Genomic DNA, 25,060 nt, shown 5'->3' with positions numbered 1-25,060 from the left:
TATCATCCGCCACAGGAGCCTATCCGAACAACTTGTCCAAAACACGGTTGAAAGCATTGGTCTCTGGCTTCTCCACAAACGTACGATGGTACTCTTCGATCTCGGCGAGATCAGTCACAAGATCCGCTTCGTGTGCTGGAATCCACTTTGTTCTCTTAACAAGCTTCCAGAATATGAAGAGGACGGGAAACGCGAACACCCTGTTCCATAGATCAGCATCTCGCCATATTGATGGCGAAGACAGCCACGAAGGTGAATACTTACATCAAGTACGAGAACAAGAATGAAGGCACATCCCACATTCCCTTCAAAAACACAGTATAACCTAGATGTGAGTGTAAGCATTCAGTCTACGTCTCACATGCAGTTCTTGTGTGGATAACTAACCTCCAACGAACGTCATAACGAAAGTCGTGACGAGGCCATACCATGCCGCGTAAGGCTGTGCCATACCTTTGTATGGCAATGTGTCTCGATCCAAACCCTGTACCTTACACGCCTTGTAGAACTTCAGGAAGGTAAAGCACATGACGCTGAAGTTGATAAGCTGGGACGCCGTTACCAAGCTGACGAACCAGTTTAGCACAACAGCAGAGTTTTGGCCAAGCTGAAGGAAGGAAAGGAGGGCAATCATGAGGACGAAGAGGACACAGTAGAAAGGCACACCTTGCTTTGTGCACTTTGTAAGAAATTTAGGTGCCTTTCCTTCCAAAGCAAGACCGAAGAGGGAACGAGATGCGCAGTAGACGTAGGAGTTTCCGGCGGAGAAAGCGGAGGCAAGGACACCAGCATTGACAACGTGAGGCAGGCCTTCGATACGGAGTCGGTTCATGGCGATGACGTAGGGTGAAGCTGCCGCACCTGGCTTGCCGTCACGGAAGGCGCCAATCAACTCTGGGTCGTTGAAAGGCACGTTGATACCCACGGCTAGCGAGCCGAGTACGAAGAAAGTGGTCAAACGGTAGAAGACGGCGTTGTAAGCGCGAGGCATGACTTTGCGTGGGTTCTCTGTCTCTCCTGCAGCCATTGAGACATAATCGGGTCCGGCAATTGTGAAAGAAGCCTGGATCAGGCACTGGAGAAAGCCCAGGAAGCGACCGAGCTGGCCTTCGTAGTAAAGTTCTGTGAAACTCCCCGGGTTCTTCCAGTAGCGGAATCCGTAGCGGTCTTTCTCAGGGTTGCCTCCCAACATGGAGATGAAGGTAAAGATGAGCAGACCGATGATAAGAAGCACTTTACCGATGGCGGCCCAGAACTCCGTCTCACCGTACCATTTGACGGCCATCATGTTTATTACACTAGAATTTTGTCAGTACTTGGTTCATTCGCATTGCCTAGAGAATTACTAGAAGGCAAAAGCTCAGCACAATGCTTCACAATTACTCTGAAGCAGGCGCCAAAAGCATGCAAAAGTCGGATCGTAGAAATGGAGTTGTCGACGTACGCGTAGAGCACGAGCACGATGGCGATGATGGCGCCTGTAGGCACTACATCAGACCAGAACCCGATAATGACATTGCAAGCCACGATTTCAAAAGGCACGAGAGCAGCTTCGAAAACGAAGAAGTTCCAGCCAGCAGCGAATCCAAACGCGTCGTCCACGAATCTTCCAGCGAATCGAATGAAGGGCGAGGATATGGGGAGAAAAGTAACCATCTCTGCGATACCTGTGGAATTGCATTAGCTGTAGCTCGGCATCTTAGCGCGAGCGGTAAAGAAGGGTGCTTTGGGATATTCGATAAAGTGCTTGGGCTTTGTCGCTTTGGAAAGGACTTGTCGCTTTGGAAATTGGGAAATGGAGAGTCTCACTGAGCGTCACAGCTAGAATGACAGTACACCTGTACGATATTAGCACTAGCTCATCGCCGTAGACAGCGCGATTGAGATTGCATACCATAGCGAGAATGCAAGGAACAAACTTCCAGGGCCTCCATTCATCAAACCTCGACCAATCTGCACATATAGAGCAGTGCCAATAGTTCCTCCGATACCGATAAGCTGGATATGTCTGCTCTTGAGCTTTCGGTGCGTCTGGTCGGTAATTGCTCTCACAGACCCGACCGCACTAGGGCGGCGAGGGCCGTCATCGTAATGGTTCTTCTCTTCATCGGCGGCAACGTAACCTGGGTTCTTCACCTCGTAAGGCCCACCGCCAATTTCAAAGTCCTTGCCGTACGAGGTCATTGTATTTCAAAGTCGTAAACCTCAAAGCTAGACTTCAGAGTATGGTTTTGAGAAGTAGAGCAAAATACTGCACTACGAAAGCCATGTACCAAGAATCAGGATATGGGGCTGTGTTCTTAAGGGTTGTAAGCAAGGCTGATCGTCGTCGTGCGAGATAACGAACGGAGTTGCGGAGCGGGCTGTTAAATACCTCTCAGTTACTCTAGCGTGAGCAAGTGGAAACCCTGCATAGGCGGATTCCTCGTGGTGAACACTGTAGATCGCGCTAGGCTGACTGGGCATTCGCAACTATCCCGCTTCTTTGAGGTTTGGGCTGAATGTTAGTGGAGGGCGAATCGCAGATGAGCGATTTGGCGTTTGCCATGGTGGAGCTGCGCCAGGCATATTCACATTTCCTCTGTCCTTCACTGGCCAAACGGCTGCTCATCTGGGGGAATATTCAGGGCTGGTGAATCCTTGTCTCGTGCGCCGCGTGTTGGGCAAAAGACCCGATAACGACGTTTTCGGTGCAGGGGTCGAGGTACCCGGCATCGCTAGCTGGACATTGTTGGTTAGGAGAACCCCCAGGCGGGGTCCTGCGTACACAATCAGCGCTGGCGCAACCCACTGTACTCTCAAGACCGTGAATGCTTCGTATGATGCATCTGGCAGGCTCTTTCGCATGTTCAGCTTGCGCAACTCTTGCTATCGGGCCACATCATCTTCCCTGTCGGCTTCTCCGAATCCTTCTCACCAGTTTTGTGGGACAAAACCCCTCCATCTCTTGAGTGTATCTTGGCCTGCGATTGTTCTCCAATGACCGAGCCCGCGTTGTTTTTCGAACGGCTGAAGCTACCTTGGCGTTTCTAGGCTGGTGGGTTGGCTCCAGGCTTGCTTCCTTGCCTCCGCTGTATGCCAGAGGCTTGTCTATACTTCGGAGGCGGCCACTAGCTCGGACCCAAGCCAACTTCTAGTCCTCACTTGACAGCCCCCCGCTGCATCGAAAAGGACTAGAAGCTGCGTGCCGTAAATCGAGACTCTTGCTTGGTAGATACGTAAACTCGTGTGTCGCTTTCCTTGCCTATGGGAAATGACGATGTAATGCTGAAATGCTGCGACGTGACGCTACAGCGCCACGAGATAGCGTGTTGGCTGTCAGATTGTCAGCCTTAGGTCGCTTGAGCCAGCCTCTTTCTTCATTTAAGACATAAGTCATGATACCTCTGCCAAGCAAGCTTCAGCTTACCGGTGGATGTAGAAATAACGCACCCCACGCTGTCGCTGACTCTTGGCGGGAAGTCTTTGCCCATGCTTCGCCTCCCCGAACTACACGGGACGATAGCTTTCCATCTGCAGACCTCCCTACACCGATGTGTTGACAGTAAGGTTATTATGAAAGACGGCTGGCAGATACCATGCTTTGCTGATCTGTGAGCGCGAGTCGCGCATAGTAAAGTAGCGTATAGAGACTTCCTTCCATTGTCCTACACGTTCGAAATACCGCGACCAAGAAATCCACAAAGCTTGGGATTACGTATACCGAACAAGCAACCAGCAACATCGCGTCTGCCGTCACTTTCTGGCTCGTTCATACATCCTGCGCTTCTGCAGTACGGAGCGTCGGGCGACCAGCCGTATGCTAGTTCGGGGAACGGTGCGGCATTGCGATACTGGACATCGCGACAGCGACACTTGTGTATTCTGCAGGCGGGTCGCGACAAGTATTTGAGAAGTTGAAAACATGCATAGGCGCAAATACTACGACAACAGTCGGGGCAGCAGGTGCTTAAGAGCTTTGAAGCTATCTTGGGATTCAGAGCTGCGAGTGGCTACTTTGAGAGCATGCGGTTTGTAGCCCATGAGTCGAGGTTCCGTTGCAACAACCGACCTAAAGATTGAAACTTGTGGTGCGCATGGTGCTCGGGCGACGATTTAATGATTTTGAGGGCGTGTTTGGTGTTCATTGCGGTGCTCCGGACACCTCAGTGGTTGTGGACAGAGAAAGGAAGGCACGACGCAATGTAGTTGCACCATCTCGGCGAGCTGGTGACGGCGAAATGGCCACTTCGTGAAGAGATGGGGCGTTCAAGAAGTAGGGGTTTGGTCATGAAGGGAAAGCAGATTACGAATTAGTCATAATGTGGTCGCTGGACCTTAGATATACATGTTAAGGGTACAGTTTATGAAACCCACCTCCCCCGATAGCGCCTTCGCTGAACTGATGCATGCTTGATAACCGATAGCGAGTGAATCGCTAGAGAGAGTCGTGACCGACAGGCTTCCGCTTGACAGAGGGACTTGATGAAACTTTCGGCAGATCTGCAGTAATGTCCTTCATCGTCATGAAGTCCTCGTCCTCTGTACGCTCCAGCTCCCGGTTCAACTTCTCAACCGTCGTTACTTCTCCCAACCATCGCTCCCCAGTTTTATGATCGAAATGCACTGGCTGAACCAGTCCTTGATAGCGCGACATATCTGCCAGCTTTGGTGGATAGATGATAGTCGTCTCCCTACGTTCGAAGCCCTCTTCGGTTATGTACGGCTTTCCCTCAATAATCTGCGGCTCCGTGCGCCATTCGAATGGAGTTGCTGGAAGTACTGGCTCCTTCTGGACTATGTCCCACCATCTGTTCTTACCAGTGCGATTTGGCAACTCGTCGGCAGAAATCTCGATCAAGCCTTCGCCATCAGGATTGGGAATGAAGTGACGAGGCGGGAGGACTTCGGTCTGAAGAACCGGCTGTAGCCGGTGGTAGTATGTATAATTGTGGATCTCGCGGTGGATGCGCTGCTGTATGACCTCGTGCTCGTGTGGCTTGATAACTTCGTGTACAACGGCTATCGGTCTGTTAGACATATCGCAATCGCAACCATTGAGTGGGACAGAGCTTACCTGGGGCGACTGTGACATCCTTATCCGTATCCACAGTATCTTCCAGATTCACAACGCCTTCAAGCATAGCTTTCTGCTTCGTCTTCCAGTCATGGCTACCGTCCATGCCATGGCGGTCCTTCGTAATTGCAAGACCTGGAACAGGCTTCACGGCCAGCGCATCATGCTTGGCAGACCCTCCCACCGGATGACCACTCTTCATCAGGTCATGGTTCTCATATGGAGAACTCTCTCTGTGCGATCGAACGCTATTGTCAAAGCCGGCGTTGCTGACTTGGTGTCTAGAGGGTTCAGACGGTACTGCGCGTATCGTGCTGCCAGGGCCAGTGCCATCGACCGGTTGTTTGGAGCGATCGACGTGATGATGACTTGAAGAATCTGCTACTACGTCAATGTTTTGTCACAAAATTCTGACTGTTTTCTGTGGCGTACTTGGTGTGTCGGGAAGAGGCTTCAACCGCCCCGCATCAGTCGATGGTCTATATCGAAGATGTCTGTCTGGTACGTCTGCCTCGGCCATTGGGTCTTCTTCAGGAGCTAAAGCTGGAAGGTATGATCTGTAGTCATCCGCAATGGATCCATTGAGGTCCGTGTTCGGAGATGCTCCCGCATGACTCGCTCGTCCGTCGTGGTAGGCAGAGTCCCGTGGTTGACTCCTCGTGTCCGAGTGAAAAGCATCGTTTGCGATTGCGGAATCTTGCTGGAGACGGCTGCGCGGTGATGCTGGGTGCTGCTGGGTGCGTGGACTAGTCTCCTCGGACTGTTCGTACGAGGCTCGAGGGGATTGCGTGGGCGTAGACTTCTTTCTCCTATGGAGAACGGACTTGAGCTTCTCTTCGATCTTTTCTTTCATGTCGGCGGTTCAAAATGCAGAGGAGTGACAAACGCAGGTGAAAGCTAGGTGCGACGCCGATCTATTGTCTGATTTCACGGAGCACGGTGACAAAAGTAAGGGTGAATGACCTCACAGCACCTGCAGGCAAACGAAACCTTCAGCACCGTCCGGCAGGAACGAAGCCGAAGCCTGGAGAGTGTGCATACAGCTAGCTAGGATGCATATTTGGAGCTTCTGGAGTCTGGACATTTGAGCAAACGGTCCGTAAGAAATAATAGCTTCGCTGATGCCGTGTCACAGACGGCGGAACCAGTGCCTTGAGTCTTACAAACGGCAACTTTGGAGTGCTCTCGCCCCGTGTTCGCGGCGTCCGCGGAGCGGTCTAGACTTGATCCTCTCGTAAAGCTCTCTTTCTCTCTACTCGACTGAGTCTACTCGAGCTGGTGGCATGTTTTGCTGCAGTTGGTTCACGACAATGGCACGAGTGGCGACTCAGCATGACGTATTCCACGGTACTTGTGTTTCGCAGCGTACGGCTGGTTATTCGGAGTACCGGAGGCATGCATGATAAAAGCAAACTGCACTCATTGCCGCATCGGTATGTCACAGTGGAGATCAGAGCGGCATGACGACAGGGAGGGGGAGTCTGGTCGCGGGCGGCTCCACTGTTGATCAACTTAGCGTACCAAAACAATGGCGATCTTGCTAGCATGCTCCTAGTCGCAGCCAGGCTACCGGAACTTCCGAGACATCTGGAGGCGCAGACTTGGGTGTGACGAGGGTGGATGGAGTTGTTGATGAAGAAAACAGCATTGTGTGATTCCTGAGATGTGCTGAAGCTGTTCGCGGGAAGCTGCACGGACCCGGTGTCACCGAATGGCAGGAGCACGACCCTAGCGCCGATCCCTCCGATCACTTAGATGTCGGGTCGCTCCTCTCCAGATTGGTCCAGCACTTGAACATTTTGAGAAGTTCACCCAGAGAGTGTTGCGACGCTTTGAATCCTTCGTGATGCCCAATTCCTGTTTGGACACGCAGCATGACTACATCATACCAACTAGGCTGCGGTAGGCGTGGAACGACAGCACCGGCTGCATCATAGTGCCAGTATGCATTGTCAAGCGTACCAGCATGGGGCGCCATGTTAAGCGCTACCCACTGAGCTAATGTCCCTGACGTACATCAGGTGTTTGTGGCGCGCTCCCGGCCAACCAATCGACTCTCCTGGGAGCATCGATCGAGACGCAGATAGCTTCAATCCAGTGTTGCTGCCCCACGATGATGGCTTCCTGCCCTGTGAACAAGGAACGCAGTCAGCACATGCCGACGTTACCTGGAACAGAACTCCTCCATTACGTCGTCGTGCATTTGTCCTACTAGCGTCCTCTCTGTATAAGAAGGCAGTGAAGCAGCTCCTTGAGAGCATCATCATCACATCTACCACAACTCTTCCACACCGCACCAACAACCAATCCACCACCCACACCAAAACTACCATCCAACAAACAACCACTACACAATAATCAAAATGGACAAGGCCAAGGCAGCTATCACCGACTTCATGGGCCGCTCCGGTCACCACGACACCACTGTCCACGAGGCAGTTGCCCCCGCTGTTCAGCACGAGGTCATCAAGCCTCACGTACACGAGGAGATCAACACTGCTATTGACAAGGAGGTTCACCAGGACCACTACCACCGCACTGTCCAGCCCGTCCACGACCGTGAGGTTCTACCAGAGCAACACACTGCCAAGCTCGGTGCCGTTCAGCACCGCGAATTTGACCACCGCGATGCCGATGCCACTAAGAGGGCCTTGATCGACGACCAGGCTCGCTTTGCTGACGAGCGCCGCATTGAGGACACCACCCACAGCCAGAGTGTTGCCCCTACTGTTGGCGGAGAGCACGTCCACCATGTAAGTTGAACAACAACACGTCAATATCCCACCAAACACTGACATCATTTAGCACATCCACGAGACTATCCAGCCCGTTGTTCAAAAGGAGACCATCCAGCCCAACGTTGTCCACACCACCGTCCCCATCCATGAGGTTCACCATAACAAGGCTACCCACCATGAGACTACTGCTCTCCCAGCCATGACCATGGAGCAGTTCAAGGCCAAGGGCGGTGCTCTCACCGGCCGCGAGGAGCGCTACGATGAATTTGAGGGTGTCCCCAAGAACATCGGTGGCGCTGGTGGCATCGGCGCTGCTGCAGGTCTCGCCCACAAGACCACTTCCCACGGCCACGAGCACGCCCGCCACGGCGACTACGACGCTACCCCCAACCACCACAGCGATGCTGGCCTGAGGGAGGGAGGTCTTACTCACAACTCTACTAGTACCGGTACACACAATCCCCTTGACCGCAACAACGACGGCAAGGTCAGCGCCAAGGACTTGACTGGTAGCCACTCCAACACCTCCAGCGGTGTTGGTGACCGCAACCACGACGGCAAGGTCGATAGCCAGGACCTCAGGGACCCTGCCCGCAGCGGTAAGCAATTCTTCTCAACATGAGCAGGAAACACCATACTAATTCAGCCCAGGCAACCACGGTGCTACAGGTACGAAAGACCCCAGTGGACATGTCGTTGGCGGTACCGACAAGGGCCACATGGAGCACCGTCCCAACGAGGATGGCAGCTTGCCCAAGGCCCTTACCGAGGACCGCTCAAAGGCCATCCCCCACTCCCAAGCATCCGAAGAGGAAGCGCGGAAACTACAATCTGAACATGAGGCCAACAAGAAATAGGTCAACACAAGCCTTCGCTGATGGATAAGCTCAACCCTAGTAAGTGTCATATCCACATTACTATTTGTTAACGTTTACTAACCATTTCCAAAGAGGTTGACGCCGATGGTGACGGCAAGGCCGGTTTCATGAAATAGATGCATTTCACTATGCACAATCACGACGACTGCATGCGAGATACCAAGGAAAGCTTTCCTATGACATTGTATAATTAGCCTAGTAATGAAGTAATCACTACAAACTTCAAAATAATGTCCTCCGTTGTTCCATGATCCATAATGTTAAAGTGTCCTTTCGCCTATGGGCTGCCACTGAAGAATTGGCCTGTCGGTGGGTACGAGCACCACCCTTCCGCCTGACCAACCACCTAGTTCTCCCCTCCCTTCAAAGTTTACGTCAAGCGTATCAACTGATGCTAGACCGGTTTCGTCGACCTGGCTACAGTCGTGGCTGTGACAGTCAGCATTGACACGTGTTGGCGTTTGATAGACCTACTACATCAAGCTCAGATGTGGCATGTATTGCTCTTCAGCCCAAACCTTCGAGTTTGTTTCATCTTCAAACCCATTGACGTGGCTTCTGCACTGTTGTGCTAGTTGTTTGATCCCTGCAGCCTTCGCACACTTGATGTACAACTTCCGGAAGAAGACATCTTCGCTGCCTAGACGTTCGAATTTGATATGTACGCTCTGTCCAGATGGTAGATCGAGTGATTCAAGCCAGGCCTGAGGATCTGATCCATACTTGGACGGCGATATCTCCGAAGTCAGAGTCACATGAGGAAGGAAGCGGTGGGGTGAGTTGAACTGTTTCGATGTTTTGTCGATAAGGCGAGGAAGGACTTCATTAAGGGGATGATCTGCTGGCGGAAGCAGCCATAGAGACGAACCAGGCATCTTTATAAATATTGTCTAGAATCTCAAAGGAGGATGCAATGTCAAGTCAAGCATTACATACCCTCGTAATGCCCCGCACGGTGGTTGGGCACTAACGCCACGTGGCTAGTGTCCGAGTCAGCCACATCCTGACGTCTGCAGCTGAATTGCATGTGAAAGTCCGCGTCAAGTCCGACAAGCGTTCCCACATGCTCAACGGCACTACATCTCCGCAGACGCGACGAATGAACATGCGACTATTGACACAGCGGCGCTATCAGCCGATCACTATCCGAAATAGCTCTACGCCATGGGTGAAGCGTTGAACGTCGTGTCGGGGGCGCTGTGGAGTTTCCTCCTGTGCTTCTTCGACGTGGCTTTCTTTTGGCAACGAGTGCGTCAGCTTCCTTTCGCTACTGAATGGCCATTCTGGGTCAATTACTACATCTTCGGATAGAATGCTGATATGTTGAAGAAACTATACGCGTGGTGGGTGCAGAAGAGCCAGAGAGATCTACTTCTGGAAGCTATTGGTGATGCGCGGCTATTCGAGGAATGGGAAGCGGTTGCGTATAAGCTCGATGAAGTGCTCGACTACGACATGTGGTAAGCAGACTTGCCGTTCAATTCTAAGTGGAAATACTCGCACCGGAAAATTGCTGATAACGACTCCATAGGCGACAAACCGCCATAAGCAAAGACTACGACCATCGCCTTATCCATCAACGTCTCTCCGCCATCTATGAAGCTCAAGAGGACAATGACATCCTTGGGCTCATCAACCTTCTTCGCAGCGGGCTCGTACGCAATCTCGGCAACATAACAGCGCCGAACCTGTACAATCGCGCATACGCCGGCACGAAGCTATTGATCGAAGACTATGTCACGCAAGTCGCATACGCCATCGAGAACCTCACCCAATACCCTACGTCGCGAAACTCGGATACTGGCTTAACGAACCAGGCAAAATTGGATGTTCTCCATGACACGAGGCAAGCGTTTGGTAGATCTGTGTTGGTGCTGCAGGGTGGACAGGTCTTCGGCATGTGTCATCTTGGTGTAGTAAAAGCGCTCCATCTGCGTGGGTTACTACCTAGAATCATAGCTGGGACTGCTACGGGTGCTTTGATAGCGGCACTGGTGGGTGTGCATACCGAAGATGAGCTATTGGAATTCCTGACAGGCAACACGATTGACTTGACAGCATTCACAAACCGTCCCTACAGGAAGGGCGCTGGAGGAACCGCTTGGATAGGCACACTGATACGCCGCTTGAGGCGATGGTGGAAAGAAGGGCACTTTCTTGATGTTGGAGTCTTGGAAGATGTCCTGAGGGCAAATGTGGGAGACTTGACGTTTGAAGAGGCTTATACGAGGACGAAAAGAGTGCTGAATATCACCGTAACAACAGCTAGTGGTGGAGGAATACCGAACCTTCTGAACTACCTAACCGCTCCTAATGTCGTAAGTACCCAGCCCTCTCCATGTGTACAAGCAGAGAATAACTTTCCTAGCTTGTCTGGTCTGCAGCTCTTGCCTCCAACGCCACAGCCTCCTCAACTCTCTACCATTCCGTAACAATGATGTGCAAGGACGATGAAGGCAATATTGTTCCTTGGTCTCCAGCTTCAAAAACCACTTTCCGTCCCTACACACACGCCTTGTACCGAGACCGCGAGTCTCCCCTTCATCGCATCGGCGAGCTCTTCAACGTAAACCACTTCATCGTCTCGCAAGCCCGGCCCTACCTCGCACCTTTCCTACGCTCAGACTCACATCATCCCAACCCCAAACAAGATGGCCGCTGGCGACTGAGCATGCCGATCCTGCGTCTCGTAGTTCTAGAGATTCAGCATAGGTTGCAACAACTCGATGAGCTGGGTCTACTGCCCCCTTCCATCCGTCGTTTCCTCTTGGACGAAAACATTCCAGGCCCAAGTCTCACGCTGGTGCCTGAACTTACACCAAGCGACTTCTTCAAGCTGCTCGAGAATCCGACGAAAGAGGCGATTGACTATTGGATATTGAAGGGAGAACGGAGTGTTTGGCCGGCAGTCACAGCGCTCAAGATCAGGTGTGCGATTGAGGTGGAGTTGGATAGGGGATACCAGCTTGTGAGGAGGAGGAAGCCTTTTGATCCTGTTCCACCAGGTGGAGGTTTAAAGAAGAGCGGGAGCAGAGGGGATGTACAGACTGCTTACGGGTCCGAGGATGATGGAAGAGTAAGGGAAAAAAGACAAAGAGCGAGGGCTGCGAGCTTTGGGGGAAACGGGTACTTTTGAGCAAGCACAAAGATGCTCGGTTTTGATGCGTTGTACGTTGGCTAGAGAAGTCACCTGAAGATATACGCAGTACTTTACATCAACATACCCTGAAACGAGATACCGTGTATGTCTTCAGGGCAGACTGTCGTCGTGGACTCAAATTACTGGGTACAGCTCAGAGGGAACAAGCTTCTCTGTACTTTGCGGTAGCTTTTCCTTGTATCTTCATGGCCACTGGCTGTACCTGAAAGTGATTGAGTGGGCCCATGGAAGCATCGCGTTAGTCCTACCTACCTAGACATAGCGTCATGTCTTGTGTGAGGAATGTTTTCCGCTCTCAGCCTTACCCGCTCTTGAGTGGACCTGTATCGCGTCATTAACGCTAAAAGAATTCGATGTTTCTCAACAGCCTAGAGATCGCGTTTGAAATACTGGTCGTCCGTTCACCCGTCAATTGTCGGCACAAAACACCTTTACTCTACAGCAAACCTCATGAGACTTTGCTTTCTCTTACTTCCTTGTCTTCCTCACCGGTTCTGAATTTCCATCACAGCTTCCAAAATGTCAACGTGAGCCCCACTATACCTACCCCGCGTCAACGCGCAACACAGAAAACACAAACTGACAATCTGAACAGCAACATCACATGGCACCCATCGCTCTCGCGCGACGAGCGCAACACATACCGCAAGCAGAAGGGCTTCACCATCTGGTTCACCGGACTATCTGCATCTGGCAAGTCGACCATTGCGACAGCACTGGAGCAGCATCTCCTCCATCTTGGATTCGCGGCATACCGTCTTGATGGCGACAATGTCCGATTCGGACTGAACAAGGACCTTGGGTTCAGCGAGAAGGACCGAAACGAGAACATTCGAAGAATTGCTGAGGTACGACATTTGGCGCAGAATACGCCTGCGAGAGAGTTTGCCAGCTGACATATCCCTCTACAGGTCGCAAAGCTCTTCGCTGACTCGTCCACAATCGCCATCACATCCTTCATCTCTCCCTTCAAAGCCGACCGCAAGCAGGCGCGCGAACTGCACGCTGTAACCACCGGCTCAGACTCTCCCTTGGCTTTTGTCGAGGTCTTCGTCGACTTGCCGCTCGAAGTCGCTGAGGCGCGTGACCCCAAGGGTCTGTACAAGATGGCAAGGGAAGGCAAGATCCCGGAATTCACAGGTATCAGCTCGCCCTACGAGGCACCTGAGAACGCCGAGATTCACATCAGGAGTGACCAGAAGAGTGTTGAGGACAGCGTCAAGGAGATTGTTGAGTACTTGCAGAGCAAGGGCTTATTGGAGCTCCAGAAGTAGGTCTCTAGATGAAGGGACAACAAGGCCTGAAGCGACACAGGATCACGAAAGTTCCATCGCTGGTTGGATTGAATAAATAATCGAACAAGATTGGCAGACTCCTACGTCGATGCACGAAGGATGATCGAAAGCTGACCAAAGACTTTTGCAAACTATTCCGTCTCTTCACATAGACTAGGATGGTTACACAAACTAACGCCCAGGTGTCATTCAGACTTCGTACATGAATTACGACCACGCAACAATTTCCCTCCTAGGAGTTGATAGCCACAAGCAGCTGTTTCACTAGCCGCACTACGCGCGCATAACGTAGTCGCATCAATCTCTACAGCCACACGTATAACGCGTACTCTGCTCGCTCAGATTACTGCATCAGTCCGTTCAAGCACGTTTGGGGTCATACTGGGATGTGTAGAGGAAGGGATTTCCAACAGTTCATACGGCACAGTCTTAGTTGACGTGAACGATCTTAATGACGCTCCATGCCGCAATGGCAAAGCCACCTGATCCCTGCCTCGAGGAACGAAACCTGAGTGGCTGGCTTTGGGACCAAATAGCGTGTTACACATGCTGTTGAATTCGAGACTCTGTATAGCCGTGTCGAGGGACATTGTGCGTTACGTGGGATATTCTTGAAATAAACACCACCGGACGAATTCAAGTCCACTTAAGACAACAAATTCATGCCCAGCGACATTCGAATTGGCTTACCCTATGATTGCGCAATATGCTAAGCATCATCTCCGAGCACACATCCGCCATCCCTTCTGCCCATCATCCGCCTCCGGAGCAGACCTAGAATCTAACGGCTATCGCAGTCATCAGCCCGCGAAAGTAGAACGATCTCGGATATTCAATCTTTCAGGACACGCCATAGCACCTAAATTTACCTCCGAGCACGGTGGGACATCGGCATCCTTCGCCCAATGAACAACCCCAATCGAACACGAAAAGTCAAGTAATCCTACAAAATTTCATCTCCGCCATCAAGGTAGATTCATTTGGCAACCATTGGCACCGGTATATCAATCCGACATTTCGCGCGCGACTCCACATGTGGTGCTATATGTGAAATGGCGCTAAGATCTCAATGATGCCGCGTTGCGTCTCTGTTTAGCGATAATGATCCTCGATCCTAGTCCTAATATCTTGAACTCAATGGGATGGCGCGTTGCCACTCAGTTGTTTCCCCATATTTTCGCGGAGTTGGGTTATGCGATGGGAATGGTATGAGAAAACCTTATTGAAGCTACGCGAGGGGCCTGGGTGGACCTAGCAAAGTCATGATGAAGGGGACGCTGTGTCATTGCGAACTGGGGATCCTTGTGAATACACTTCTTATCGGCATCGGCATCGATCCCGGTATCAGTCGGTGTTCCTAGGTTGATTTTTATGATGTTGACGTTGATGATTGAGGTTGCGACGGCTGGTGATGTGGGGCGGATGCTCGCTGTGGGATATTGGTAGAGGGCGTCGCGGCTCGGCAGCGGGACGATGGAGAGCGGTCAGCTGTACACGTGTTTGACGACCTGCATAATAGTAGACTATGGGACGACAGTGCCAAAAAGAAAAGTAAGGCTGTCAATGCAGCCTGAAACGCTGGTACACCGTTGACGGCCATGACGGGTGGCGTATGGCGTATTCGTGCGTAGAAAAAGCAATCTCAGCCGGGCCGAGAGATGACGAGTTCAGGGAAAGCAAGTATGCAAGCAGGGTATTGTTCCGGTTGGGGTAAGAGAGGAAGAAGGACCCTGGTCGTTAGCGACTGGAAAGAGTATTGAAGCGTTAGAAATGGGACGATGGTGTTGCTCGAAAAGGGAGAGCCGATGTGATTGTGACAACATGGGAGCAAAGCGCTTCTGCGACAAAAGGAGATACTCCGATTGTCTATCTACCTGCCGTTTGTAATACGATGCCTCTGTCTGGTTGCTGGCATTACGTATCCTTCTTAATGCTAGCTATAGTGAATTACTTTCCGGTAACTGCGCTTCTCGGTCCGTAAATCACAACCTTCCTCCTAGATCCTGCTTGAGAACGTCTAGTATCTTCTTACTATCGACATCCTCGTCGGGTCTGTCGTGCATCTGTACATTACCATCGCCTTCTTTCAGGCGTCGCAATATCTCAGGATCAAGCTCCTTCATCATCTCGTCAAACTCTTTCTGTTGCTCTCCCTCCAACAAGGCATATTCTGCTTCTAACATGAAGTCTTCTGGCAACTTCTCCATATCAACAGGAAATACATGAATGGTTGGAAATTCAAGGATAGTGCGCCCGTGTAAGCTTTCACCTAAAGTGAGAGAAGGATCTAGAGGTATGAGGACGTGGCGATTTGTGCTCGTGCGTGGCTTTAGCAGAAAAACCCTATGTTGCTCATCGCCCATGGATTGGGTGCTTGGCTCACCATCACGATTGTCTCGAGTACGCGTGTCTGTCATGTCCGCTTGTCTTTTGGAGGCGCGTTCCTTTTGCTCTGGAGCAGGGGTTCCTCGTGCGGGGGAGATTACCTCTGCCTCCGCATTGTTGACCTGATCCGTTGAAGCGGGCGCAACGTCATCCTGCGGTTGTGGCGTAGATTTTGTTGGTGAACCTTCACGACGAGGGGCTTCGCTGTTCAGCTTTCTTTTCTTACTTGTACCGTCTGTGCCATGCTGTACGAAGGGCAGTGCGTCCTTTATCGATTGTGTAGAGGATGTCTCAGTAACCACACGTTTCTTGGTTTCATCAAACCATTCGACGGTCCATACTATATTCCGTGAAGCCTTTCTGAACACATAGATCAGCAGTGTCATGTGAGTACGCTGGTGCTAGTAGACTTACTTTGTTGCAGACATGTGTGACTTATTCTCCTTCTGTCTACTCATGCCTTTCGGCGCCTGGATGATCTTAACGCCAGCAGCATTTTCGAGTTTACTATACGAGACGCCCGCTCGCTGGCGGCTAGATAGACCATCTTGAGGAGTGCTCTCAGCTGTAGCGCCTGCAACCCTCTCGGCCTTTTCAAGATTACGTTCTATACCCGAAAGGAAATTGTAATCGTGGTCAATACCCTTTGGGGTTACCAGATCAGACTTTTTAACAAACTTTGTTGGATCTCGCTTGCCTGAGCATTGCGCATTTTGTTGATGACGCTTGTAGCATGGCAGCGAGCATGTACGTGCGCTACACCCAGGACATTTGTACTTGGACCTGCTGCTATGGCTGATTGGTCGTTAGCTTTCTGTTCCGTCTCGGCTGTGTTGTGTTGGCTAATTTCACAGACAAATAGAGCAGAAATCAGATCGATTGCCAGTGAATATGAACTTCTCCAACTTATTACCCGTAGTACGGGGGGAATTCAGCTAGACGTACCATATACTGCATAGTTCATTCAGCAACATTGCATCTGTCATATCGCCCAAATAGTGGAGACGAATAACGTGATATCAGATCGCCAATACTTAGGCCCTCAGATCTGGCGCGCGATGGGGCACGACGGGAAGTCGCTTTCGCACCAAGGGCGGCGGAGAAGCCGTAGGCGTGAACAGGCGCAGGGAAGGTCTGGCGGTAGGTGCTGTTGATCGATGCGACGCGTGTTGTGGCGTGTGAGGCAATGATGGGTTGCGAGGGAAAGTTTCGTATATCGGCGTTGTGGCTGTAGTCAGATATCGTCCCGTCTGAAGATGCGACGACCAGCACCAGAATGCAAGTTTTACAGTAGAGTGACAATCATGCAGATCTACTCTGTAAGCAATTTCGCAACGTTGCTTAGATCGATGCTGCACGCAAGACTGCAGATGCTAGCAGCTATGAAAGTTTGTGTGGTTTGAACTAGCGCGACATCCAAAAACTCTGTCCGCTGCTCTTCGCTCGTCTAGTGCAGATCTATTGCGACGCTTTCCACTCTCTCGGTCACTGTACCCCTATGCGCAAACTTCCCATAAACATGGAAATTGGCGCCTTATCCGTGGCCTTTCAACGAACGATGGTCGGAGCAGGCGCACGCCGCCAGCACACTCGCCAGGCTTCGGGCGACTGGGAACCCTTTCCTTAAGTGCGTCGGAGTATTCTCCACGCCAAATTACATCGAGGTCCACCAGGCGCAGATCAAACCGACGTCGAGCGCGCCGATTTATGCGCTTGCGCTCGTCTACTGCTGTTGAGAGGCAATCGAGTCGTTCTCGTCATGTCCGGCTGCAGCCAGTCCTGTCCTTGTTTGCGCGACCGAACCTGGGCGAAGCCGCCCGATTTGCCAGATAACATTACTGCCCGGTGTTTCAGCCTCACGGATTGCAGCTGCTCTCCGCAAAGCTCAGCAGACAACGAAGTCTGGTTCTAGAGGGTCCACTACACGCGAGACTACTGTACGTGGCCACCACACTTTACCGGACTGTGGAGCCGATCGAGTATCTGGTCGACATCTCGACGGTGCATCTTAGACGTAACTCTCCTGCAGAAAGGGCCTCCCGCCTCCCAGCTACCACGCAGGATCAAACGTGCCTGGCGGGCCTGAGAGCGATCTTCATGTACCGCGTGCTGGGCAGCGACCGATAGCCACCAGCCGTCAGGGGTATGGCTCGCCAATTTCTAAGCACTTCCATTCGCGGTCCGTCCGAGCTGCAAGTGCGGGAACTCTGCTCATGCATGCTGCTGCGAGGATGCACGCTGCGGACGTGCTCATCGTGCACAAGGCTTGCGAATGATTCTAATCCATCCCAATGCGGTATTCAGCATAAGACCATTCCATACGGCGCTATTGCCACCAGCGGGGGTTCTCTGCTGAGGCCGCTGCACGCTCTCGCTGACCGAGTCGTGGTACCAGAGCTTCGGGTGCTTGACGTGGCTGCAGGAATCCTCACAGTATGTGCAAAGAGAGATATTACAACAATGTACATTGTACCGTCCGTCTCTTTTATTGCGGCCCTTGCTGCCGTCGCGCCGCTCGAGGAAGTCGAGCGAGCCGTTATCCAGGAAAAGCGCCCCTGACAGCGCCGTGCACCGTGCCCGGAGACGGACCCTGCGAAGGAGCAGGGATATGCTTCTCATTTCCTCGAACCGAAACTTGTGAAAGCCACCCATGCTAGTCTCCGGGTCGTTCAAACCCCAGCATCCAGTCCGCGCGCTGCGGCAGAGCTCCCCAAAAGCCATCATTCCCCCTTGCTGCTACCCTCCTCTACTGCCCCCAGCAAGGTGACCTCGGAGCCCTCAATTGACGGAGTGCGTAAAAGTACTCACGGTCCGCTCTCTCTTGTCCTCGCGGGTTGCCTATCCGACTCCTCCACGCATAGCCTCATGTTTTTACAGTTATAGCTGTCATAATAATTACTGGATTCTTCCGCCTGCCGCTCCCTACAACCGTACCCGAACGGCTACCTCGATAGGACCGACGTCGACGAACCCGCCAACATGGCCCCTTCTTTAAGTTTGCGACCTCGTACTGGCGCCAGTGAGCGTCCTCCCACCAGAGATAATGCCGACCACAGCCTCATCATCCCAAGCCGGACTTCGTCGCTTCACTCGAGAATAACCCAACCGCTTCCGTCGACTCTCAACGTCAAGCAGGGCGCGAGGAGCCCAAAGACTCTTACTCATGCCTACATGGTGTGCGGTGTTGGACGGGAGCCGTCGCAATGGGTAAAGGCGCCTGCACCATCTCAGGGCAAGATTGGGCACATGAAGGGTGCAGTGGGTACCTTCTGGCTTCCTGAGATCTTGGGCAGCAGCCCAAGATTAGAGCAAGACAACGATATCGCGAGATCTCTGCATGCAGCTATGCGAGTATGTTCATACAACAACGCCATTGTTGTCGCCCTACTGACTAGTATTACAGGCATGTTTCCCTCACGACGTCGAGATTTGCACTGGCAGGAGCCAGCCGCATTGCGTACATCACTCTTTTGTTCTGCAACAAGATTCTTCACACACTCTTTACGGCATTGCGCTGCGCGTCTGGTCTCGCGCTGATGAGAAGAGGGCTGAGACCATCCGGGACCTCCGCAAGCGAATCGAGCCCGACTTTTTCGATAACCCAGACGAGACATACTGGATTCCGTACTGCCTTAGTTTCCTCTCCCGATACCCTTTGTACAACTTGCTCGGCGACTATCTACGCGGTATGTGGATTCACTGGAACAAGGCTACGAATCTGTTCCACGCCGAAGAGGTGTCCCGCATCCTCAGCTTCCCCGCCCCTCGTCTGAACGACCTGGTTCGAATCGACATGAAGGACTATGCGCTGTGCTACCAGTTCCCGTCCTCGCCTACTGGGTTCCAAAATTTCGCCATGTGGCCACTCTTCACGTGTCTGTCAATCCCCAACATCGTTGGTGTGATAGAGGCTGCTGTGTCACCAACACGACGAATCATCTTCACTAGTCATTACCCCGCGATGCTCACGATCGCAGCCGAGACTATCCGCTTCTGCGTGAGGGTTTACGAGTGGAGCGGTCTGTACGTACCCGTCGTACATGCGCGTCACGTCAAGGATCTGGTCCAGGAGCCGGGCCCATACATTCTGGGTGTAACCTCAGAATGCCGATCGCTCTTTACAGCCCCTACAGATGCCCTTGTCGTTGATTTGGACCGCAATTTCGTCCTGACCTCCAGCCCGCCGACTGCTCTTACGGCAGGCCAGAGGACCAAGATGATCCAACGTCTGACGCAGGCTCTGAATGGCGAAGTGTCACCGACTGGTGTTCCACAGCATCTGCGATCAGCGTATGGCGGTGGCAAGCTCATTCCCGCGGGTCAGATCATCGTGATGCGTGGCGAGGTTGAGAGCATCCAGGATCCCGACTGGTGGGCCCAAGACGCGGTTATGTCTGTTATGGATCACGTCTGCGAGAAATTGGTATGTACCCAGCCGCGCGAGTACACATCTGACCACATGCTAATACCACCTCAGGGCCGCAACACTGGAGTCAAGGCCATATTTGGAGGCTCCGTCAAGAAACCATTGATGACTAAGGTGTCGATGCGCCACTTGAACGAGATCGTCCGCGAGCGCAACCAATACTCGCGTGACGCACAAGAAGCCTGGACAGACTTCATTAATCTCAAGCAACGCTTGGACAGCGAGCTCGGTAAAGTTACTAAGAGAAACAACTTCTTGGTCGAGGAGCTTGAGAGCTGGAAACAGCAGTTCCTCAAGTTCCAGGCTTTCGCCGAGCAGCTCACCAAGGAAACCCAGGATCTCAAGGTCAAAATTGAGAACCACAAGCGCGAGAACCGCCGCCTCACCAGTCTCATCGATCAACAGAAGGACGATGCCGCAAGGCTTACTGTCCGGCTGTCTGGTACTGAGAAGCAGCGTGATGATGCTCTCGAAGCGCTTGTGCTTCAACAAGAGATCGCTGAGGAGCTCGAGCGTGAGAGGAAGAAGAACAAGAAGGAGCTTGCTGCACTGCAACACACTAACGGCGCCATCATGCGCCAAAGAGACGAAACGCAACGTGTTGTGCTTCACCTTCGTGCCCTCATCGAGGGTCAAACCCACCACATGGAGCACATTGTCAAGTCGCTCAACCAAGACGACATGTCAAATTACATGGATGCTGGCTTTGAGGATGTTCCTGAGGAGGACGAGGATGAGTTTGAGGACGCTGAGACGCAGACTCAAACTCCGAGCCGCCGTTCTATCAAGGACAAGTCTGAGGTTGGTACTATCCGCGGCGTAGCCGGCGTTGAGAGCCGCCAGGAATCAAGAGCGAGCACTGCACAAGGCAAGCATCTCGACGGAGAGGACGTAACACCTGACATGGAACAGCGCCTATTCAACAACCCTGCACGCAACTCCAAGCGCTTCTCAAACCAGTCAATGGTCGACGTTGCCGACCGTGTCCTTCGCGACAAGACCGACGCGATTGCCTACATCATTCGCAACATCTCAGAACAGTGTGCTGCAGCTGTAGAGGGCCTTCAGCTCGCCCAGCGTGCTGACACTGAAGACGATAGCCACAGTGACCGTCGCAGCAGCGTCGGCCAGATGTCTTCAGCTGGAGGTCGCGCGCAATCAACGATTGGCAGCGAGTACGGCGACGAGGACAACATGCTTCGCCCCAACCGAGGCTCAAGCATTCCCCCAACTCCCGATCTAAGCCACAGGTCTAGCACCTCCATGTCCATGGCCAGCGCCAGCACAACACCAGACCGCCACAGCTTACAGCACCGATCGCACGACATTCCCGTCGTACCAACACGTATCATCGAAGATGATGATGATGTGGACGGCAACGATGTCCACGCTGACATGATCCCCGTGTCCAAGTACGCGACACCACTCCAGCGACCCAACACTGCTGTACGCCACAACCTGCGATAAGCTGATTGACACCGTTGCTTGTTCCGTTCTTCCTCTACTTTGTCTTATCATTAGCGATCGAAATGAGATTAGCATTGATGCCCTTTTCCTTACCATGTTATCTACCCCTGGCGTTGAACGGTCAAATTTAGGGACCCTGTCTTCTTGTTCTGCACTTCGCTACTCTCCTTGAGAACACTGTTGTCTGAGACGACCCCCTTCTACTTTGGGTCATTCCTTATGTTTCTATGAGAAGAGTTGTCTTTGTTGTGGTCATACCCGAAGAAAGACGGATGGATGGAAGCAACTCCAGTATGTAGGTATAAAGCCTGAAGATAAGTTGTGGAAGAAGAAAAGTTCCTTGGAGGAACTCAAGGTGTTCTTTCTTCCATTGCGCTAGGCTGATGAGCAGATAGCTCTTGTGTATATCTGCTTGTAATTTGTTGTTTTGTTAGGATAATACCACTTTCTCCTTTTGTTCGATATACAAACAATCCATCTACATCATGCCTCCTTACCAGCTGTGAACTTTCTATGCTCGACTGCTACCGGCTGGCTGAGATTGGTACCAAGGTGAAGGTGTACCTCTCCGAGCGAACTACAAAGCGATCCTTCACACCTACACATTAGAAACCTTCAATACCGGCACTATACTTGCGCGAGATGACACATTCATGGTCACCATGCCAATTGCTTGGGTAGAAAACTCCCGCGATTGTCAGCACATAAGCTCGCTTTAATACCTCATACGTCCTGTACCCAAAATGCTTTAACCTTCTCCACCCTTAGCACCACTATTGTCATGTTGATTTGCCAACAATCAAGCCAATCAATCTGTGCACCCCGGATTGAATTGGCTTTGTTGATGAGATTGATCGGTCAAAAACGCTTAGATTGATTGGTTTGGTTGATTAGACTGAATCCTATTAATCTGATCAATCAATCTGGCAATTTGAGCTTGACTGACTGCTATTTTACGATATTCTGGATTGAATTGGCTTGCAATACGAATTGTCACAGTTTGATTGATCAGATTGATCTGGATTGATTGTTGGCAAGTCTGCTGTCAACCATGAAAATCACCAACAGCCCGTCTGCTACCCTAGACGAGAGCTTCACCGACTAGATCAAGGTATCGCGAACATGTATGACTATGCAGACTATTTGGAAGAACATGCTAGAGTAGTCGCAAAACAGAAGGCGCTCACATTGCTCACAAACCAGCAAACCTGGACGCCCAGGTTACCATACGAGAGACTGTTCCAGACAACTGGACATTTCTTTTTGCCATCTAAATCGCTCGGCTACAAAACCGGAAAGACTGCGAAAAGACTTTCGCTCGGTCCACGTCATACACCATGCGGCTGTTGAGCACTCGATATGAACAGAACCCAAGAATGGTTTGTCACCAATGTCCGCCATGAAGTCCTTGTTCAAAAACGCCAAAAGCAAGACACCGTATGAATATTCATTCCGCTGTCCCTGTTCGAGCTTCCAATCTACCAGCCCTTGCTATATACATGATCCCAACGAGACGCGCCAATTTCTTGTCGACTCCAAAGAGCTCTACAAGAACATGCCTTACAGAGAACTCACTTCATCCTAGCGGATTTGAGCGGCCAGCGCGTGCATATCTAGCGATCATTCCACGTTCTCCTCAGAGTAGGCGAACATCGGTCACGGCCATCACACCGCTGTCGACAAGGATAACTTGATAGCAAACCGACTTCTGCTCCTCGAACATACAGGAAAGCTTGTTTTTCGGTGTATCCTGGGCTAATGGTTAGTAGCTCGATTGAAAGCTTTTTGCAATGGAGGTTCAATCTGATCATTATTCAACAAGGTTCGTCTCGACAGCAGAGCGAAAAACATGGTGTTTGCTTTGGTTTTGATCAAAGTTTCCATGCGAATTTGAGAAGCCTGATTGAACTGATCGAAGCTTTGCTCGAGTATTAGCAGTAGACTTGACAAATGTGGTTGGTTATCTTAAATAAAGTTAACCAAGTCTGCCAATCGTGATTGCAATCCTTAAGGATGTGAAACAAGTCAATCATGTTAACCAAGTTTATCAAGGTGATTACCGTCCTCAAACCGATTCAAGCAAGCCTACATAGTGTGGTTGTTTATTGACAAGTCTTCACAGAAGAATAGCGAGAATAAGGACTCGCTGAGGTGACACGCCCACAGAAATGCGCCATGTAGTTGTCAATAATCAAGCCAAAGCCTCTAGCTCGATCAATTTGACTTGATTTGAAGAAAACCTCTCACTGTGCTTGGTTGATATGACGGCGAGATTAAGGGTTAGTAGCAATGAAGCCTGTTTGGTAGATCTATCTGACTTGGTTGAAGAAACCCCGTGTCGGTCCGTATAACGGAATTTCATTGCGGGTTCGGTGTGATTACTCTGCATTGTGTGAACGCAAGTGACTCAGTCGCCAGCTGCATTTGTGCTTCATTTGCTCCAAACATGATATTGTTTTGGGATGGGACTAGATAGGGAGATAGAAGGCATAGGTTTGAGACTAAAAAAACACGTGCACGGGGTTGTGTGAGTGGCCATATGTACCGCTGGATTGATAGAAGATGGCGTTGTTATTGATGCTGATACAATGTTGACTGCAGTACCTATACCTGGAAAACTGTGATGGCAATGTCAAACAACCACCCATATAGAATACACGCTGATACACATAGATTTGAAGCGGATTGACAGATTGACCTGTCGTTAACGGGGTGATGCACGAGGATTGTCATTAGATTGGGCGCCAATCCGACAGTATTGCCGCAGATACTTCAAGACAGTCTTTGCATGCATGATCCCGATGTACGAGTACGAACCATACCGGTTTTCCTGCACTGGTTGACGTACGAAGAGAGTACAACGCACGTGTCGATTTGATCCAGCGGATAGCCACGGAGAATTTCTGACACCGAACCCACAATCTTACTCTAAAGGTAGACAGCGGCTGCGTTCTTGCATGAATCTAGTGATAGGACTTACATTAGCTGCACCTAACGGTATGACCGTTGAGGTCTGAGTAGTGTATTGGGAGGCAGTCCTGTAATGTCATGTACCTGTGCAAGTCGAGCCGAGCTTTCGTCCTATGTTTATGGAGGGCCAATGGCGTCTTCAAAAAAGTCTAACTTTAGAAGATGACGGGCCGGCAGTGTAGCGGATGTTACAGGTTACATGTTTCCGATGTCGACAGTGTCAGAAAGCCGCGTAGCTAGATCTGTTCTGACAGTCAAGTGACGTTTTACCTGCATGAAGCCGGCTGAATAGAGTTTGTAGTTTTACGGTACCCGATAGCCGTTGGCGTGATCCTTGTTCAAAAGACGCTCAATCGGCTGTTCGCATGTTGCCGCGGATCACAGTGGTGACACCATAAGTAAAAGGGCCGGGGGGCGGAGGCGAGGCCTGGGACGGCATTGAGAAGGACCGTAATGTGTTGACCGCCTTTCGAATGAAGACGGCAAAGCAACGGGGAAGCGAAGTGGCGAGTGATGAATCTTGACTCGGTCGCAAGCTGCAGTCGAAATAAAGTTCAGCGTGGGGCTACACCATGCAGTAGTCAACATCTCGCGTGTAGCGCACGTGTAAGAGAGAATATCGTAAGGTACATAGTACTTGACAACATTTCTATCGTTCTTACCCCGCATTTCATCGCAAGATTGA

General features: G+C 51.4%; 7 protein-coding genes across 7 annotated transcripts; 3 read left to right on the top strand and 4 right to left on the bottom strand.

Annotated features, from left to right (window-relative positions):
• Positions 1-19: 19 nt before the first annotated feature.
• Positions 20-2,184, bottom strand: GT037_005136 (amino-acid permease inda1; the record flags this gene model as incomplete). The annotated part of the gene is made up of 6 exons (XM_038930183.1): positions 20-200; positions 265-325; positions 388-1,298; positions 1,445-1,667; positions 1,810-1,838; positions 1,895-2,184. 6 exons carry the CDS (start codon positions 2,182-2,184, stop codon positions 20-22), a joined length of 1,695 nt encoding a protein of 564 aa, XP_038787133.1.
• A 2,233-nt stretch (positions 2,185-4,417) lies between these two features.
• GT037_005135 (uncharacterized protein) lies at positions 4,418-5,909 on the bottom strand (the record flags this gene model as incomplete). Its single annotated transcript, XM_038930182.1, has 3 exons — positions 4,418-5,001; positions 5,057-5,434; positions 5,489-5,909. The coding sequence occupies 3 exons, from the start codon at positions 5,907-5,909 to the stop codon at positions 4,418-4,420; spliced, it is 1,383 nt and encodes a 460-aa protein (XP_038787132.1).
• Positions 5,910-7,419: 1,510 nt separating this feature from the next.
• GT037_005134 (uncharacterized protein) lies at positions 7,420-8,651 on the top strand (the record flags this gene model as incomplete). The annotated part of the gene is made up of 3 exons (XM_038930181.1): positions 7,420-7,809; positions 7,862-8,393; positions 8,446-8,651. The coding sequence occupies 3 exons, from the start codon at positions 7,420-7,422 to the stop codon at positions 8,649-8,651; spliced, it is 1,128 nt and encodes a 375-aa protein (XP_038787131.1).
• Positions 8,652-8,932: 281 nt separating this feature from the next.
• Positions 8,933-9,547, bottom strand: GT037_005133 (3 cyclic phosphodiesterase; the record flags this gene model as incomplete). The annotated part of the gene is made up of 2 exons (XM_038930180.1): positions 8,933-9,101; positions 9,147-9,547. The coding sequence occupies 2 exons, from the start codon at positions 9,545-9,547 to the stop codon at positions 8,933-8,935; spliced, it is 570 nt and encodes a 189-aa protein (XP_038787130.1).
• Positions 9,548-9,992: 445 nt separating this feature from the next.
• GT037_005132 (patatin-like serine protein) lies at positions 9,993-13,106 on the top strand (the record flags this gene model as incomplete). The annotated part of the gene is made up of 5 exons (XM_038930179.1): positions 9,993-10,132; positions 10,204-10,990; positions 11,041-11,798; positions 12,428-12,680; positions 12,744-13,106. The coding sequence occupies 5 exons, from the start codon at positions 9,993-9,995 to the stop codon at positions 13,104-13,106; spliced, it is 2,301 nt and encodes a 766-aa protein (XP_038787129.1).
• Positions 13,107-15,109: 2,003 nt separating this feature from the next.
• Positions 15,110-16,224, bottom strand: GT037_005131 (uncharacterized protein; the record flags this gene model as incomplete). Its single annotated transcript, XM_038930178.1, has 3 exons — positions 15,110-15,872; positions 15,927-16,119; positions 16,191-16,224. 3 exons carry the CDS (start codon positions 16,222-16,224, stop codon positions 15,110-15,112), a joined length of 990 nt encoding a protein of 329 aa, XP_038787128.1.
• Positions 16,225-18,491: 2,267 nt separating this feature from the next.
• Positions 18,492-21,405, top strand: GT037_005130 (uncharacterized protein; the record flags this gene model as incomplete). The annotated part of the gene is made up of 3 exons (XM_038930177.1): positions 18,492-18,863; positions 18,916-19,935; positions 19,990-21,405. 3 exons carry the CDS (start codon positions 18,492-18,494, stop codon positions 21,403-21,405), a joined length of 2,808 nt encoding a protein of 935 aa, XP_038787127.1.
• Positions 21,406-25,060: the final 3,655 nt, after the last annotated feature.

Source organism: Alternaria burnsii (assembly GCF_013036055.1).
Source record: "Alternaria burnsii strain CBS107.38 chromosome Unknown 740, whole genome shotgun sequence".
In the NCBI taxonomy this organism is placed as follows: domain Eukaryota; kingdom Fungi; phylum Ascomycota; class Dothideomycetes; order Pleosporales; family Pleosporaceae; genus Alternaria; species Alternaria burnsii.
The sequence above is the reverse complement of the archived record's forward strand: the minus strand, read 5'-3'. Positions and strand labels throughout refer to the sequence as shown.